Raw genomic sequence first — 20,374 nt, forward strand, 5'->3', positions numbered from 1 at the left:
ATGTTTCTTGTGTACTAGTCTACCACTGAGTCCCAGATCAAAGTCTTGTACATGTTTCTTGTGTACTAGTCTACCACTGAGTCCCAGATCAAAGTCTTGTACATGTTTCTTGTGTACTAGTCTACCACTGAGTCCCAGATGAAAGCCTTGTACATGTTTCTTGTGTACTAGTCTACCATTGAGTCCCAGATCAAAGTCTTGTACATGTTTCTTGTGTACTAGTCTATCACTGAGTCCCAGATCAAAGCCATGTACATGTTTCTTGTGTACTAGTCTACCACTGAGTCCCAGATCAAAGTCTTGTACATGTTTCTTGTGTACTAGTCTACCACTGAGTCCCAGATCAAAGTCTTGTACATGTTTCTTGTGTACTAGTCTACCATTGAGTCACAGATCAAAGCCTTGTACATGTTTCTTGTGTACTAGTCTACCACTGAGTCACAGATCAAAGTCTTGTACATGTTTCTTGTGTACTAGTCTACCATTGAGTCACAGATCAAAGTCTTGTACATGTTTCTTGTGTACTAGTCTACCACTGAGTCACAGATCAAAGTCTTGTACATGTTTCTTGTGTACTAGTCTACCATTGAGTCACAGATCAAAGCCTTGTACATGTTTCTTGTGTACTAGTCTACCACTGAGTCACAGATCAAAGCCTTGTACATGTTTCTTGTGTACTAGTCTACCACTGAGTCACAGATCAAAGTCTTGTACATGTTTCTTGTGTACTAGTCTACCACTGAGTCCCAGATCAAAGTCTTGTACATGTTTCTTGTGTACTAGTCTACCATTGAGTCCCAGATCAAAGTCTTGTACATGTTTCTTGTGTACTAGTCTACCACTGAGTCACAGATCAAAGTCTTGTACATGTTTCTTGTGTACTAGTCTACCATTGAGTCCCAGATGAAAGCCTTGTACATGTTTCTTGTGTACTAGTCTACCACTGAGTCCCAGATCAAAGTCTTGTACATGTTTCTTGTGTACTAGTCTACCACTGAGTCCCAGATAAAAGTCTTGTACATGTTTCTTGTGTACTAGTCTACCATTGAGTCACAGATCAAAGCCTTGTACATGTTTCTTGTGTACTAGTCTACCACTGAGTCACAGATCAAAGTCTTGTACATGTTTCTTGTGTACTAGTCTACCACTGAGTCCCAGATCAAAGTCTTGTACATGTTTCTTGTGTACTAGTCTACCACTGAGTCCCAGATCAAAGTCTTGTACATGTTTCTTGTGTACTAGTCTACCACTGAGTCACAGATCAAAGTCTTGTACATGTTTCTTGTGTACTAGTCTACCACTGAGTCCCAGATGAAAGCCTTGTACATGTTTCTTGTGTACTAGTCTACCATTGAGTCCCAGATCAAAGTCTTGTACATGTTTCTTGTGTACTAGTCTATCACTGAGTCCCAGATCAAAGCCATGTACATGTTTCTTGTGTACTAGTCTACCACTGAGTCCCAGATCAAAGTCTTGTACATGTTTCTTGTGTACTAGTCTACCACTGAGTCCCAGATCAAAGTCTTGTACATGTTTCTTGTGTACTAGTCTACCATTGAGTCACAGATCAAAGCCTTGTACATGTTTCTTGTGTACTAGTCTACCACTGAGTCACAGATCAAAGTCTTGTACATGTTTCTTGTGTACTAGTCTACCATTGAGTCACAGATCAAAGTCTTGTACATGTTTCTTGTGTACTAGTCTACCACTGAGTCACAGATCAAAGTCTTGTACATGTTTCTTGTGTACTAGTCTATGATTGAGTCACAGATCAAAGCCTTGTACATGTTTCTTGTGTACTAGTCTACCACTGAGTCACAGATCAAAGCCTTGTACATGTTTCTTGTGTACTAGTCTACCATTGAGTCACAGATCAAAGCCTTGTACATGTTTCTTGTGTACTAGTCTACCACTGAGTCACAGATCAAAGTCTTGTACATGTTTCTTGTGTACTAGTCTACCATTGAGTCACAGATCAAAGTCTTGTACATGTTTCTTGTGTACTAGTCTACCACTGAGTCACAGATCAAAGTCTTGTACATGTTTCTTGTGTACTAGTCTACCATTGAGTCACAGATCAAAGCCTTGTACATGTTTCTTGTGTACTAGTCTACCACTGAGTCACAGATCAAAGCCTTGTACATGTTTCTTGTGTACTAGTCTACCACTGAGTCACAGATCAAAGTCTTGTACATGTTTCTTGTGTACTAGTCTACCACTGAGTCCCAGATCAAAGTCTTGTACATGTTTCTTGTGTACTAGTCTACCATTGAGTCCCAGATCAAAGTCTTGTACATGTTTCTTGTGTACTAGTCTACCACTGAGTCACAGATCAAAGCCTTGTACATGTTTCTTGTGTACTAGTCTACCAGTGAGTCCCAGATCAAAGCCTTGTACATGTTTCTTGTGTACTAGTCTACCATTGAGTCCCAGATGAAAGCCTTGTACATGTTTCTTGTGTAATAGTCTATCACTGAGTCCCAGATCAAAGTCTTGTACATGTTTCTTGTGTACTAGTCTACCATTGAGTCCCAGATCAAAGCCTTGTACATGTTTCTTGTGTACTAGTCTACCATTGAGTCCCAGATCAAAGCCATGTACATGTTTCTTGTGTACTAGTCTACCATTGAGTCCCAGATGAAAGCCTTGTACATGTTTCTTGTGTACTAGTCTACCATTGAATTCCAGATCAAAGCCATGTACACGTTTCATTCAGCTCAAAGACAATTACAAATCAATAGTTGACATTCTCAGATTTTATTAAATAAAAAACAAAGTGGTGGGGTGGGCAGTGTATGAATTATGCAATGCCTTGATGCGTTCAATACTGCTGAGCAAGTCCAGACAGAGACACTCAAACAGGCCATCAAATCTATTTCAAACCTAGGAAGTGTATGAAGCAATACAGAAGAATGTACAAGCCAAGCTTTGCAAGAATATGACAACTTGTTCAAATTCATACAGTTCAGCAGTAAATGCACCTATGTTCAGCAGTAAATCCACCTGTGTTCAGCAGCAAACAAGAGCACTTTGGAATGACTGACTTCTCAGAGTGAGAATGACCTCTGTGATAATGAAGTCAGAATGATGCAGCAAGTCACTTTAATATTGTTCCTGTCCCCCCCCCCCCCAGCAAATATTGAAATAAACTCAAACTTACATCTACAGTCGAAACTCGTTAGATTTCAATCTAGCCGCTTTCCATATTTTTTAAAATGTGTTTCCTAGACAAACAATGTCCCCTACAGTTAAAATTCTATCTGAAAAGATGTAGCGGACATACTTTTGTGAACATTAAACTATCTGTATCAATAATTACTTCATTATATACGCTTAAAAAATACTTCTGTCCGCATGTTGATGAGTACAACCATTAGTAAATGTAAATTAGGTTACTATTAGGGACTGGATCATTTTCTAAGTTCTTTCTCAACCAACCTCCACTCCTTAGAAGATAACACGTGATACTATGTGGTCGAACACGTAAGGTGATACTATGTGTCGTACACGTAAGGTGATACTATGTGTCGAACACCTAAGGTGATACTATGTGTCGTACACATAAGGTGATACTATGTGGTCGAACACGTAAGGTGATACTATGTGGTCGTACACGTAAGGTGATACTATGTGGTCGAACACGTAAGGTGATACTATGTGGTCGAACACGTAAGGTGATACTATGTGGTCGAACACGTAAGGTGATACTATGTGTCGAACACGTAAGGTGATACTATGTGTCGAACACGTAAGGTGATACTATGTGGTCGAACACGTAAGGTGATACTATGTGTCGAACACGTAAGGTGATACTATGTGGTCGAACACGTAAGGTGATACTATGTGTCGAACACGTAAGGTGATACTATGTGTCGAACACGTAAGGTGATACTATGTGTCGAACACGTAAGGTGATACTATGTGTCGAACACGTAAGGTGATACTATGTGTCGAACACTTAAGGTGATACTATGTGATCGAACACGTAAGGTGATACTATGTGATCGAACACGTAAGGTGATACTATGTGTCGATCACGTAAGGTGATACTATGTGTCGAACACGTAAGGTGATACTATGTGATCGAACACGTAAGGTGATACTATGTGATCGAACACGTAAGGTGATACTATGTGTCGATCACGTAAGGTGATACTATGTGTCGAACACTTAAGGTGATACTATGTGATCGAACACGTAAGGTGATACTATGTGATCGAACACGTAAGGTGATACTATGTATTGATCACGTAAGGTGATACTATGTGTCGAACACGTAAGGTAATACTATGTGTCGAACACGTAAGGTGATACTATGTGTCGAACACGTAAGGTGATACTATGTGTCGAACACGTAAGGTGATACTATGTGATCGAACACGTAAGGTGATACTATGTGTCGATCACGTAAGGTGATACTATGTGATCGAACACATAAGGTGATACTATGTGGTCGAACACGTAAGGTGATACTATGTGTCGAACACGTAAGGTGATACTATGTGTCGAACACGTAAGGTGATACTATGTGTCGAACACGTAAGGTGATACTATGTGGTCGAACACGTAAGGTGATACTATGTGTCGAACACGTAAGGTGATACTATGTGATCGAACACGTAAGGTGATACTATGTGGTCGAACACATAAGGTGATACTATGTGTCGAACACGTAAGGTGATACTATGTGTCGAACACGTAAGGTGATACTATGTGTCGAACACGTAAGGTGATACTATGTGTCGAACACGTAAGGTGATACTATGTGTCGAACACATAAGGTGATACTATGTGGTCAAACACGTAAGGTGATACTATGTGGTCAAACACGTAAGGTGATACTATGTGGTCGAACACGTAAGGTGATACTATGTGGTCGAACACGTAAGGTGATACTATGTGTCGAACACGTAAGGTGATACTATGTGTCGAACACGTAAGGTGATACTATGTGTCGATCACGTAAGGTGATACTATGTGATCGAACACGTAAGGTGATACTATGTGGTCGAACACGTAAGGTGATACTATGTGTCGAACACGTAAGGTGATACTATGTGTCGAACACGTAAGGTGATACTATGTGTCGAACACGTAAGGTGATACTATGTGATCGAACACGTAAGGTGATACTATGTGTCGATCACGTAAGGTGATACTATGTGATCAAACACGTAAGGTGATACTATGTGGTCGAACACGTAAGGTGATACTATGTGGTCGAACACGTAAGGTGATACTATGTGTCGAACACGTAAGGTGATACTATGTGTCGAACACGTAAGGTGATACTATGTGTCGAACACGTAAGGTGATACTATGTGGTCAAACACGTAAGGTGATACTATGTGGTCAAACACGTAAGGTGATACTATGTGGTCGAACACGTAAGGTGATACTATGTGGTCGAACACGTAAGGTGATACTATGTGTCGAACACGTAAGGTGATACTATGTGTCAAACACGTAAGGTGATACTATGTGTCAAACACGTAAGGTGATACTATGTGTCGAACACGTAAGGTAATACTATGTGTCGAACACGTAAGGTGATACTATGTGATCGAACACGTAAGGTGATACTATGTGGTCGAACACGTAAGGTGATACTATGTGGTCGAACACGTAAGGTGATACTATGTGGTCGAACACGTAAGGTGATACTATGTGATCGAACACGTAAGGTGATACTATGTGATCGAACACGTAAGGTGATACTATGTGTCGTACACGTAAGGTGATACTATGTGTCGAACACGTAAGGTGATACTATGTGATCGAACACGTAAGGTGATACTATGTGTCGAACACGTAAGGTGATACTATGTGATCGAACACGTAAGGTGATACTATGTGTCGAACACGTAAGGTGATACTATGTGTCGAACACGTAAGGTGATACTATGTGTCGTACACAGAATTCGCGACTTTGGGTGCGTTAGTGTTGCTTTGTCTGCATCAGATGTGGAAAAATGTGCAGGTGGCAACTGGGCTTGCGTCGCCATCTAAACACTGCACTCATTCGGAATCGAAGACAATACTATTATTATTATTAAACGAATATGTCCATAGAGTCCCTCCTCGTTGTAAAGTTTTGGTTCCGCCCTTCCGACCGTTGAACGTAAGAGTCGGTCACTAAAAACTCAGCAATTTGTGCTTAGCTAGCCCTATTGTTCGAGTCCCTAGCACGCCTCCACCTCTGCATCTTACAACTACTCACACACAGACCCGGTAACCGGAATTGTTTTTTGTGTTAGTCTTTGTTCTCCACAGGTGGTAATAAATTACAGATGTGTGTGTGTGCGAGGGGAGATCACTGGAGTCTGCCGTAAGATAAACATTAATCCCCTTCGTGAAGCCGGCGCGTGCGACTTTGTTTGCTGGGCCGAACAAAAAACACGCAATCTGTTGTCCTGCCTAGGATTCTAGTTGGTTTTTTTTTTTTTAATTAGAACCAACGATGTGATATTCAATCCTAAATGTATCAACTACACTAATCATCTCTAAGTTGAAGCAATACTCTGGGAGCTTAAGAGGAATGAAAGAGAACAGAACGCTTTTTTTTTGTTCCAAACCTCGTGACTAGAGTAGAGAAGAGCTGACAGCTTAGCGGTAAAGAGACAATTAAGATACTAAAGGAAACGAGACAAGAGGATTGTAATAAGCCCAATCTATGACACAGATCTAGGCAAACTTACAATGTACAGTCAACACAAAGACAACAGCAACAAAAAAGAAAAATTAAAAAAAAAATCCTTTTGTTTTCAAAAACAAAAGCTTATTTATGGTGAAGAACTGCACAATTACAATGCTATCTCTCAAGAATGTAGAAGTTATTTCCTTTATTCGATATCAAACAAAATAATTATTTACCATTAATTAATTGACTAATTGTTTTTTTTTAATTAATTTATGTTTTGTTAGGTGCAATAAATAGTTGTTTCACATTTGAACTTGATCCGAGAATGGGGGTAGGAGAAAGAATGTGAACAATTATATAAGGGGACCAAACCCTACATATTTAGCCATATCTGTGATTACTGAAGGATTCATTTCCCTTGTCTGTATTAAATTGAGTGTCATGAGTGTAATAGAGCTTACAACGATCTCATGAGTAATGTCTGACATGTATTTCTGCTATAGCCACATGACATGGGGAGGGACATTCTCTTGCGGAAAAATTAATACCCGACACAAACTCCTGAAAATATTTTCTTGATTTTTCTTAGTACTTTATTTAGTGTTTTGTGTGTGTGTGTGTTTTGTTTTTTGGTTCGCCCTCCTTTCCTTTCTACAATAGACTATCTTTTGTAACCCGCTCTCCATTCCCCAAAACCTACGTACGAAACTTGTCATTACACAAGTTAGGCGTGTCAAAATAGTTCTCCCCCCCCCCCCCCTTTTCAGTACGGAGATTCAAAGTCAAATATTTGGCGCACAAACTAGATCTAGATCTTACAAAGTCTCTAAAGTGGCCAGCATTAGAAACTCCCTATGTGCATCTATGTGTAGGTGTGTGTATTTTCCCGGATATCCTCCTTTTGTAGAAAAACGCCTAACAGTCGCAGTTTTTTTCAATTCATATTGAAGGGTTTAAAAAAAATGAAACCTTTACTCTATTTGAAAGAGTCTATTATTGAACAACAAAGTTCTGCCTATGATCACAATCAGTTCAAACAGTGGGGGATGTATGCGCGAGACGTTGGCTAAGGGTAGAAGCCACCCTAGGACCCCAATGCTGCACCCCCGGCTTTCTCTGAATGAACAGCAAACTCTTCACCCCCCGCTTGTATTCCAAGATTCATTTATGGTCGAGGCCAGTGCGGGATTGGGTCGCAAGTTGAGATATCGAAGTTTCGTCTGTTTCTTTTAGATCTGGCTGCGCGAGTTTCTTCCTTCACAAACCTACATTTCAGGGAGGACTGTCAGTTTCAGTTGACACTATATAGAACGGCAAGATGGACTGGGCTAGCATAACCTCCACTCCAAAAACGTAAAAGCTTTGGAAACGTAAATTTCTCGAACCACAATTAGAAGCCAAGTTTCCCTATCCATGGCCCAGTATACCAGGTACCAAGGTAGATAATCTTACAAATCAATCAAAAGAAACTCATGCAGAGAACATTATCAGTATTTGATTGAGAGCTAATGGAGAAAAAATCGAAAGAAACAAGTCTACGAAAGGAGTTTGCTCTAACGGGGCGGACTCCTAAAGTGCACAATCATTAGTTCTAGTGAGTGCCTGGATATGAGTCATCTCACTAAACAAGCCAAGGAGAACGACTTCATTACATTTCTTGGACATCAAAATAGAATTCACGAACTGTTGTTTTTTTTTTTTTAAACTAATTTGTAACCAATTGAATTCCATCGAACCAAATGTCTTGAGTTCAATTCCAACAGTGAATTTTGTGTTGAGAATGTGGCTTGGTCCATTTGAGTGTGTGTCGTCTGCCCACCAGCCGGATAGAGATTAAGGACACATTCATATCTTACTAGATTGTTCTATTAGTCGTTCTAGATTGTTTTATTAGTCGTTTTAGATTGTTCTATTAGTCGTTTTAGATTGTTCTATTAGTCTTTCTAGATTGTTCTATTAGTCTTTCTAGATTGTTCTATTAGTCAATCTAGATTGTTCTATTAGTCTTTCTAGATTGTTCTATTAGTCTTTCTAGATTGTTCTATTAGTCTTTCTAGATTGTTCTATTAGTCTTTCTAGATTGTTCTATTAGTCGTTCTAGATTGTTCTATTAGTCGTTCTAGATTGTTCTATTAGTCTTTCTAGATTGTTCTATTAGTCGTTCTAGATTGTTCTATTAGTCTTTCTAGATTGTTCTATTAGTCTTTCTAGATTGTTCTATTAGTCGTTCTAGATTGTTCTATTAGTCATTCTAGATAGTGCTACAAAAAATGTATTTATATGTCAACCCTGATTGATGTTTTTAAAAAAGGGGGTAAGGGAGAATAAAGGCGCTCAGGGTTAGGGTGTGACAAGGTGCTACCCATTTCCTCCTCAGCTACAACATTAAAGGTGTTTCCCCTGTAACAAGTAGAATCAAAGTGAACAAAAGCAGAGCACCCACCTACACTCCAGACATTGACAATGCCAGAAATAAACGAACACGACAACTGAAACTTAACGTGATTTTTGTTTTTAAGTTGCTTTTGAAAAGAAGTTTAAAGCAGAGACCTTTTTGGTGACCTACAGATGTAACTTTAGCATGTCGCTCCGTAACACACACACACAATGGTCGAAACTCCAGGGAAAGGCGAAGGAATCCCAGATGTGCCCAAAAAGAATTTTTACAAGGTGCCATCGATTCTATCAGTTCCTATTTTTGTATGAGCAGAATGTTAGGACGTGTGTATAGACACACACACACACACAGAGGGCTTTGGGTTGGGGGGGTGTATCTGGGCAGAGATTTATGACTATTTCCGTTGTTAGTAGGATTTTATTAGCCAAACAGTGGAAACCAGAATGGCTGTGATGAATACGTACGACAGACTATTAGTCAGGAATGACTGATCACAATCTAATATCCCAAACTGGCAAACTCAATCAATTGGTATTATTACAACGAAAGTGACTAACACGCACGACCCAAAGTCAAATTATCAAACACACACAAGAAGGCGATGAGTTACTTGGTTTAGGTGAACAGTTCTCTGCTCACCACGAGAACTGGGTGTAAAATGGTAGATTTAGTTTGTACCCCACCAAGTGATGTGTTTGATTACACCACAAAACCAGAATGAAGACCAATTGAAGAGTGCTGGTTAGACAACGACCAGAATGAAGACCAATTGAAGAGTGCTGGTTAGACAACGACCAGAATGAAGACCAATTGAAGAGTGTTGGTTAGACAACGACCAGAATGAAGACCAAGTGAAGAGTGCTGGTTAGACAACGACCAGAATGAAGACCAATTGAAGAGTGCTGGTTAGACAACGACCAGAATGAAGACCAATTGAAGAGTGCTGGTTAGACAAGGACCAGAATGAAGACCAATTGAAGAGTGCTGGTTAGACAAGGACCAGAATGAAGACCAATTGAAGAGTGCTGGTTAGACAAGGACTGTTTTTATTTGCAGTTGTTTCTCGAGAAACGATGATTATTATGTACTGGGCCAGACAACAGGAGGTGACAGCGTGGGGGATTCAAACTTGGGATCATCGCCACGACAGTCCGGAGCGCATAACACATGATCAGCGGATGGGGTTCGGGTGCTGGAGAACACTAAAACAGATCTTGAAAAAATAAACAATAACCAGCGCTAGAGAACTTTAGTGAAATATTGTATTTTCTTGCTGGTATGCTACTATCTTGATGTTTTGCTGTTTTAAGTCGGGACTGCAATGTTTCTATCTTGATGTAAGTGACTTGTGGCTAGAACAGAAGTGTTGTAATCTATGAAGGTAAGTGCGGCTCGAGACAATGTGGCTATACGATTGCATTTCTTCGTGAAGTCAACGACCAGCGTGGTGCCGCACAAGACTCAGACATAACGGAAGTGATGCCACTTGATATTCAGTCCAAAAGTGTTATTTGACTACTGGTGATGGTGGGAAAGTGGGGGGGGGGGGGGGGGGGGAATCAGTTGTACCAATACGCTAGGCCCTACTGTGTCCATGTGTGTCCCGCTACGTTGCTGTTTTTGAAATATTTTCTGCCAGATGTAATCACGGCACAGAAGATTTGAACAACTTGGCCTTGTCTGTGACAAAACCCAACAACAACAAAGTCTTGCTGTCATAGTTCATAGCGGAGAGCGAGACGCTGGTGTTATCTCTCGATCAATAGTTAACAGATTCTTGACTCTCCAGCTACAGCGGCATTTATTTGTACACCAAAAGCAGAGTTCTGTAAAAATACATTGCTGTATCATTTGTCTTATAATATTTAAATGGTACAATAAACACGTTTAAATATTTGCTGTCCGAATGAAATTTATATGGGCCTACATGTTTGGTCAGCTGACGTGTCCACTATATATGTTTAGATTTTTGGTCAGTAGATGAAGCATACCCGTAAAGGCCTATATTTGAATGGTTGTCTGTAAGTAACTAGATCTCTCTATTCGGTCTTCTTCAGGTGGTCAAGACATGACGTTTCTATAATTTAGACACTGAACAACTGACCAGAATGATGTGATGCACCATATATATTGTTCAGGTTGGCTTGTACTTCTAATCAGGACTATAAATCATTGGTTCTCAAATGATAACAAAATGGCATCCCTTATAAACATATATTATTTTAAAAGTATACCATCATACACCAACTAGTGATTGAACCTTTGAGAGGAGCATTGTATTACTAGCAAGGACTAACTAGGTAACACTTTTTTTAACAGGCTGTTCATGTTATAAGAAACATCTTTAGCAGTAGATTTTAGAAAAGAAAAGAACTAGATCGAAATGATTTCTCAAAAAGATAAAGAGTTGACATTTTGATGGAGACCCACAAGACACAAGTCTATAAACAGCTAGATGTGCTAACTCAACGTGGTTCTGTCGGCCCTACAAAGGTGAAAACAAATTTACACTTCATTGGTGGTATCGTGATATAACACTTCATTGGTGGTATCGTGAAATAACACTTCATTGGTGGTATCGTGATATAACACTTCATTGGTGGTATCGTGATACAAACAGAACGTTAGCCTCCAGCAGAACGAGGCAATCCCCATCATTGCGAACCAGAGTGACTCATTCGGTGACTCCAGGGTCAGCGGTCAAACTCATCAATACACGCGCGCTCAACTAGTGTACTCATTGTCCATTAGCTCGTAACAAAGTTAGTGTCATTCAAGTCGGTGCTATCTAGTTGTACAAGTCAATAGAACAAAGCCATTCTCAGTTTTGTCAGTACTATCACACTATGTCAGAATTACGACAATTATCACTCGAAGTGTTATGACAATACAGTAAGTCAGCATAACAGTTGTATTATCATGATGTATCAGTCATAAAACAAATTTATTATCAGTCAATCTTTCCTGAGTCAATATAGTCATACCAAGTGGGTATATCAGCTTTATTATCAAACATACCTATTACCACTTCTATCACCCATAAGGCCATTTAACAATACTCACATGCGATGCCGATACAATCTAATAGAAAGTCAACACGGCGAAGCTATAGTCAGTGACGTGATTTTTACAAAGCTTATTTCAACTATGTCTGTATGTATGGTAAAAACTTTGTACGCGTTATTACTCCCACACCAAATCTCGAAAAAGCTGACATTTTGCACAATTATTTCTTTTACCTAACAACACAAGAATCTATTTTTAAAAAATTAACCAGTTAGTTAATTAACTATTGGTAATTAATTATTTTGTTTGGTATCTTGAACAAGGGAAAAATTCGTACTTGACAGATGTGGTGGTATACGTTGAATTAGTCCTCTTAAGGAATCTTGAACCCTGAGTTAAATTTTTTTATGCATTTAAAAAACGATTATGTAAACATTCACAAAGATACTCCCTTCTTCCCCCCCCCCTTTTGTTTCACAACTGGTCCAGACAAGGGATAGGGTCATGTCAGAAGAAGTCAGACTAACATGACTATGTCAGATGAAGTCAGACTAACATGACTATGTCAGATGAAGTCAGACTAACATGACTATGTCAGATGAAGTCAGACTAACATGACTATGTCAGATGAAGTCAGACTAACATGACTATGTCAGATGAAGTCAGACTAACATGACTATGTCAGATGAAGTCAGACTAACATGACTATGTCAGATGAAGTCAGACTAACATGACTATGTCAGATAAAGTCAGACTAACACGACTATGTCAGGTGAAGTCAGACTAACACGACTATGTCAGATGAAGTCAGACTAACACGACTATGTCAGATGAAGTCAGACTAACACGACTAAGTCATGTGAAGTCAGAGCGAGCGGTCAGAGACAGCGCTTAAAAAAGTGTAAACAAAATGCAGACTATGTGTATCTACTGTTTATGCGTGAATGCACAGTACCTGCCCCCTTTTCTAGGCCAGTGAGTACACAAGTAACAAGTGAGCACTTGAAATGACTCCCAAGGACGGAGTCCTATGTGCTCACGTAGATGAAGTGTATATCTTCAAGTACCACTGCACGTGTGGACTTCATCATACAAGCACTAGCAATGGAGCTGTCAAGTGTGTAAGATGTGAGTGTTTTCAGCAAGATGTGCTTATCATGCGTGGTATGCACTGTCACATGGGAGCCCTTGTGTATGAGAGAGAAAGAGAGATGGAGAGAGTCGACACTAAATTAGACATGCATACGTTTCCAGAGAACAGAAGAGTGACAGAACGAGAGAGAGACAGGGAGAGAGTGGAGGAGAGAGAGACAGGGAGAGAGACAGGGAGAGAGTGGAGGAGAGAGACAGGGAGAGAGTGGAGGAGAGAGACAGGGAGAGAGTGGAGGAGAGAGACAGGGAGAGAGTGTGAGACAGGGAGAGAGTGGGAGAGAGAGACAGGGAGAGAGTGGGAGAGAGACAGGGAGAGAGTGAAGGAGAGAGACAGGGAGAGAGTGTGAGACAGGGAGAGACAGGGAGAGAGTGTGAGACAGGGAGAGAGTGGGAGAGAGAGACAGGGAGAGAGTGGGAGAGAGACAGGGAGAGAATGGAGGAGAGAGACAGGGAGAGAGAGACAGGGAGAGAGACAGGGAGAGAATGGGAGAGAGACAGGGAGAGAGTGGAGTAGAGAGACAGGGAGAGAGTGGAGGAGAGAGACAGGGAGAGAGTGGGAGAGAGACAGGGAGAGGGTGGGAGACAGGGAGAGAGTGGGAGAGAGAGACAGGGAGAGAGTGGGAGAGAGACAGGGAGAGAATGGAGTAGAGAGACAGGGAGAGAGTGGAGGAGAGAGACAGGGAGAGAGTGGGAGAGAGACAGGGAGAGGGTGGGAGACAGGGAGAGAGAGACAGGGAGAGAGACAGGGAGAGAGTGGAGGAGAGAGACAGGGAGAGAGTGGAGGAGAGAGACAGGGAGAGAGTGTGAGAGACAGGGAGAGAATGGAGGAGAGAGACAGGGAGAGAGTGAGAGAGAGGACAGAGACAGTGGGAGAGAGAAAGAAAGATATAAGGGGGACTGAAAATAATAATATATATAAAAGTGTAAATATAGCTCTAAAACAAGACAGTGATCAGGAAAAACATAAACTAAAACAAAGAGACACTAAATCATATACATCTATACTACAACAAACAGACACTAAATCATATATATCTATACTACAACAAACAGACACTAAATCATATATATCTATACTACAACAAAGAGGCACTAAATCATATATATCTATACTACAACAAAGAGGCACTAAATCATATATATATATATATATACTAAAACAAAGAGACACTAAATTATATATATTGTTACGTATTTCTGAATTTTCTGGCTAGATGTATTAGTTGGCACACAAATAAAAGAAACTGTAAAGAACTTGACGACTAAACTTTCAGTTTCATATAACTTTAATGACTATTAACTCTAACAATTCGTTACTTGAACATGTAGCGTAGAAGACTGTACAATATCTGTCAGTTTACAGTTAGCTATACTTCGTTGCAATACATCTCTTCACTTCGTTGCAATTCATCTCTTCTCAACTTTCCTCGAGCCGTATTACACAGAACAGACCAACGACACACTTCCCAGTGTCGCTCCAGGTCTCCCTAAGCTGAACCAAGTCGTACTCAAGTCTACCGAATCAGAGCCGCACACGTCTTACATCGACTGTATCGACTGTAACGGCTCAAGTCCACTGTAGTTCGCTGTATAGACTTTAACTTTAACGACAGTAGTCCACTCCAGTTAACTCTACCCTAGTTAACCTGCATCGAGTCGTACACATTTCTCTTCCACAGAGCCGCACACGTCTTACACCGTCTGTATCGACTGTAACGGCTCACTCACGACTCCATACGACTGACTTTAACATTAACTCTCTGGCTTATATAGAGTCCCTAATCGCTTGTCCAAAGTTGCACAAACACGGCTAGTATCCTCTGAAATAACACGTGAGGAAACGTCACATCCTGTCTTTGTTTATACATGTAGATTCCAGAAAACATCGGCTGCAGTGTCATCAAGTTGGGGTCACACTAGTGACCTCTATCTGTCACTGTTCATTAGTAACTGTCCCCCTACTTAGATCTGTTCGTCCCCTGGAACAACACGTGAGGGCACGTCACATCCTGTCTTTGTTTGTACATGTAGATTCCAGAGGACACTCGCTGCTGTGTCATCTCGCCGGGGTCATACGTTGACCTCTACCTATCACTGTTCATTTGTAACACTGCCCCCTTCTTAGATCTGTTCGTCCCGAACAGATTCTACTTCACCACGATACTGATGAAATCGATCGACGATCAAGAAGGAAGCTTTGGTGGTTGCCCCCTTCTCAGAGATGTTCTTTCAATCTGGCAGTTGTCCATCTTCTTTCCATAGAAGAATGGGAGCCAAATCTTCATTTTTCAGCAGTTCCTCACAAATGTTTTCATCAATCTTGGTATGGAAACATCGACCTTCAGATGACGACATTGGGCACTCTTGTCGAGAAAATTCATCAGCATTCTAACGAGTTCGTGCTTCACTGGCTGAGTTTTACATTTTCAAGCATCTTTTTACAGATGGGTTAGGGCTTTTTCCAGAGCTTCTTCAGAGATGACCAGGTTCATTACAGTACAGCAATATTCACATGTTCTTCTTACAACAGCAACTGACTTTGGGTTTGTACGATGCCTGTTGGGTTGATCTTCTTGTACAGTTCTGTCACAGATGGTTACTAACTACATTTCTGACATCTTAAACTACTTCATTGCTGTCCTTCTTGCTTCTGACTTAATTAGCGTTCTTCTAAAACCTCTGTTATATACTTCATCAACCTATTCTCATGAGGAATGTTCTTAGATTATTCATTAGTGGCTTCACACTTTCAACTGATTCGTAAGGCTTTCTTCTTTGGTCTGATGGTTCCGGACAGAATCTTTCTAAAAACATGGGCTGTGGAGTTTCATAAATGCAGGTGGGGGTCTATCAGTGGGAGAAGGGGTGGGTTTGTATCTTGATCTTGTTGGAGCCATCCACGTTGCACTCTGCATATGTCGCTTTCTCCGCCTCCTCAATTTGATATTTCTTTGGTTGCGTTGATGTCGTTGTCGTTGTCTTGCTTTCCTGTCGATCAATGCTGATGGCAGCGACTTAGCACATAGGAAGGCATTGTATTTCATAGCTGTAGTCATCAAGACTGTTGATCTAACAAGTTGCTTCAGCATTATTCTTCGATGGGTGCTTTGCGAATGAGCTGCAAGTCCACTTGAAGGCAAGTTGTCAAACACGTCATCACCTTCATCCGAGTCTGGAGGACTCGACTGTGGGGCAGGTTGATAACATTCAACGTGCAAAGGTCCATCAACTTAAGCATCAGTTTCTATTGTAATTCCTTGACTATCACCAGGGCTTCTCACGCCTACCTTGATAGCTGTACAAGCTTCTGTTAAGTCTAGAGCTTGTTGGTGTATTTCTTGGCATTCACAGTCTTCTTGCATAGCTACGTACGTACAGTTCTTGTCAAACGCATGGGTGCAATAATCCAGCTTCGAGTTCCTCTCGTAGACAATGACAGATAGACAGAAGTCTTTAAGGCCCACAGCAACAGGCTTGGACGCAGACCCAACGTTGTCTTGATCTGTTTGGCTAGTTGAGGTACTCATATCAGGTATATCTATAGCTAAAGCTTCGGTCAAACTATAGGTCTCTTCTATTGTTTCCTCAGCGGTCTCATTCTGCTTCTCGTTGAAATAGTAACAGCTACCGTCTCTTTTCATTTCCCGTGGGCCACATTCGTTTGGTTTACCATCACAGTCACAGACAGCACAACCATCACCAGCATCCCTATCGTAATTGTCTGTATCGCCACATTCTTGGTTGGACAATTGTTCACTGTTCATCAATGGTGTAGCTCTTTCATCTGTTGACTCAATCTGATACTGCTGAGTGTTCAGCAGCTCGTTAATCATGATTCTCGTTTGATCTATTATCGTCTCTGTTTGTTCTTCTGTCTTGTTGGGCGTGGTAGCTATTTGTTCATTCTCATTCATGACTTAATCAACTGGTTAAATGAAAAAAATTGGGTGTTGATTTCTGATTCTATCTCCTTAATGCTCTCGTTCACCGAGTTCATTTTGTATTGCAAAGTTCTCAGGAGCTCCATCGTATCAGGTTTGATTTCAAATTGGCAAGTGTCCGGATTCTCATCTTCCTCCAACAGGGCTTGTCTGAGACGTACTGTTAGCATTTCCTTATTTCCGTTTAGCTGTAGACCTCTTTCTCGAAGCTCTTGTCTAAGTTCTTTCATGTCAAGTTCATTAAGAAGTTTGGTGGAATACATTCTAGCCAGAAATATCCCACTTCTGACACCAATTGTTACGTATTTCTGAATTTTCTGGCTAGATGTATTAGTTGGCACACAAATAAAAGAAACTGTAAAAAACTTGACGACTAAACTTTCAGTTTCATATAACTTTAATGACTATTAACTCTAACAATTCGTTACTTGAACATGTAGCGTAGAAGACTGTACAATATCTGTCAGTTTACAGTTAGCTATACTTCGTTGCAATACATCTCTTCACTTCGTTGCAATTCATCTCTTCTCAACTTTCCTCGAGCCGTATTACACAGAACAGACCAACGACACACTTCCCAGTGTCGCTCCAGGTCTCCCTAAGCTGAACCAAGTCGTACTCAAGTCTACCGAATCAGAGCCGCACACGTCTTACATCGACTGTATCGACTGTAACGGCTCAAGTCCACTGTAGTTCGCTGTATAGACTTTAACTTTAACGACAGTAGTCCACTCCAGTTAACTCTACCCTAGTTAACCTGCATCGAGTCGTACACATTTCTCTTCCACAGAGCCGCACACGTCTTACACCGTCTGTATCGACTGTAACGGCTCACTCACGACTCCATACGACTGACTTTAACATTAACTCTCTGGCTTATATAGAGTCCCTAATCGCTTGTCCAAAGTTGCACAAACACGGCTAGTATCCTCTGAAATAACACGTGAGGAAACGTCACATCCTGTCTTTGTTTATACATGTAGATTCCAGAAAACATCGGCTGCAGTGTCATCAAGTTGGGGTCACACTAGTGACCTCTATCTGTCACTGTTCATTAGTAACTGTCCCCCTACTTAGATCTGTTCGTCCCCTGGAACAACACGTGAGGGCACGTCACATCCTGTCTTTGTTTGTACATGTAGATTCCAGAGGACACTCGCTGCTGTGTCATCTCGCCGGGGTCATACGTTGACCTCTACCTATCACTGTTCATTTGTAACAATATCTATACTAAAACAAAGAGACACTAAATCATCTTCTACAACAAAGAGACACTAATAATAATAATAATAAGGCTTGTCTTCAAGTCCGAAAATTGTTGAGGAATGCACTAAAACAAAACAAACAAAAAAGCATTCATAAGGCCTTTAAAAGTATTTTTATCAAATTACCTAAGTTCAAAGAACATGCCAGCACTGGGTGAAGGTCAACTTAATAGTTTGTAAGTTTGCTCTATGATTGCAGGCTTCTTTTTTTTATTAAACAATAACAACATTTTCACATGCACTTCTGGTAGTAACAGTCATGCAAAGACCATGTTATAAGAAACATAAATTCTAAACTGCTTTTTCCCCCTCAAAATTATTTCCCAAGAGTGTTTAAAAGCCAATAAAACAAGTGGAGCATAATTTAAAGTGTTGACAAGAGAAACTGGGATTCTGGGCGGCCACCAGGGAACAAATACAATCATTCACAATGACAGACACATGACAGAACATCAGATTTAAAAAGATAACCATGTTACCATATTAAAAAAAATGTTATTACTACTATATCATTATCATAACCTAATGGCATAAAATATTAAAACTGAATTGTGACAAAATGTTTTGAAAAGAGCTGTTATAATAATACATGTACACTCTAAACTTTGTAGTTCAATAGAATTAATCCAACACCATCAGTAGCACCATGAAAGATATGCTGTACAAAGGAGAATGATGATACTTAATGGAGACTAGGATTGATATTACTATTAACTAATTAAGTTAATAAACTTTAAAAAAAAAAGAGTTCTTACCTCCTGAAGTTTAAATGGAATGCTGGTAATAGTCCCTCGAACTTGAATCTGTCGGAACAAGGCAATATCCTGGAAACTTTGCACATCAAATCCTAGCAGAGTACAAATTTGCTCTACTAACACTTTATCGCTGTCTGAGAATTCACTCTTCTCCTTGTCTCCATCAGGCCCCTGGAAGTGCAGGTTGCCCAAGAGAAGCACAGCCGAAAGAACAGAAAACAGACCATGCGACATCTCCTCTGTGATGCCCAGCACGTTCATGGCCAGCCGCAAGCTGTCAAACATGGCAGAGTCGTTGACACCGTCCAGACTATAGCAACCGCTCTGGTTGAGATAGGCATAAGTCTGGGGTGGACACAGCATGTAGGTCTCTGCTAAATGAGGGCAGGCTTGAGAAGCCGCTAAAAGCTGATAAAATACGTGATAGTTTCTTTCCTGCCCACTCTGGAAAGTAATCCTGGACTGCTCCAAGAGATAGTCTTGCACAATGCAGCCTTTGATTTGAGTCCCGGAGAAACAGACTTGCATAAATTTCCCAAAACGACTAGAGTTGTCATTGCGAACTGTCTTAGCGTTACCTGGAAAATAAACAAATTCACTCTATAAAATATTTTTAAAAATTAACCTAAATGAGAAATAACCTACAAATACAAAATTGCTTAAATAAAACAAATATAATGGCTACATTGAAGAAAATATAAGCATGAATTTTATGCCAAGGATTTAACCATAATCTTTTATTACTAATGGAAACATCTTCAAATTCAAAGCATTGTTTAAGACATGAAATTTTAAAGCTTCAATGCATCATGTCAAATCTTGATCGCTGTTTTACAAGTGCCAGTCTGGAGGCTAATATCTTTCATTCAACTTACCAAAAGCTTCTAAGACTGTGTTGGCCTCTAAAATTTGTTGTTCTGTCCAAAAGGATGTATGGTTAGTAACAGAACAGAGGTACTGAAGAATGAACTTGGTGGTTTCTGTCTGTAAACATTCAAGTACAAGATGAAAACTGTGTTTAAAGTCAGTCTCATTAGTAAAACTTTCTATTTGTTTATGGGTCATGTTGGCTGAGTGGTAAAGCACTTGGCTTCTGAACTGAGGGATCTTGGGTTAGAATCTAGATGAGAACTATTAATTTGAATTTTGGGATTTTTAGGATGCCCTTGAGTCCATTCAACTTTGATGGAGTGCCTGACATTATTTGGGTAAAGTTA

At 40.3% G+C, this 20,374-nt stretch overlaps 1 protein-coding gene across 5 annotated transcripts in view; it reads right to left on the reverse strand.

Annotated features, from left to right (window-relative positions):
• LOC106055370 (unconventional myosin heavy chain 6-like) overlaps positions 1-20,374 on the reverse strand; it is a 67,070-nt gene that overhangs the window by 37,981 nt on the left and 8,715 nt on the right. For all 5 annotated transcript variants that reach the window (XM_056025164.1, XM_056025166.1, XM_056025165.1 and 2 more), the window contains exons 4-5: positions 20,033-20,141; positions 19,158-19,735 (exon numbers count right to left, since the gene is read on the reverse strand). In XM_056025164.1, coding sequence (XP_055881139.1) covers positions 19,158-19,735; positions 20,033-20,141 — 687 coding nt within the window. The remainder of the gene's footprint in view (positions 1-19,157; positions 19,736-20,032; positions 20,142-20,374) is intronic.

The sequence above is a fragment of the Biomphalaria glabrata genome, chromosome 3, assembly GCF_947242115.1.
Source record: "Biomphalaria glabrata chromosome 3, xgBioGlab47.1, whole genome shotgun sequence".
NCBI classification, from domain to species: domain Eukaryota; kingdom Metazoa; phylum Mollusca; class Gastropoda; family Planorbidae; genus Biomphalaria; species Biomphalaria glabrata.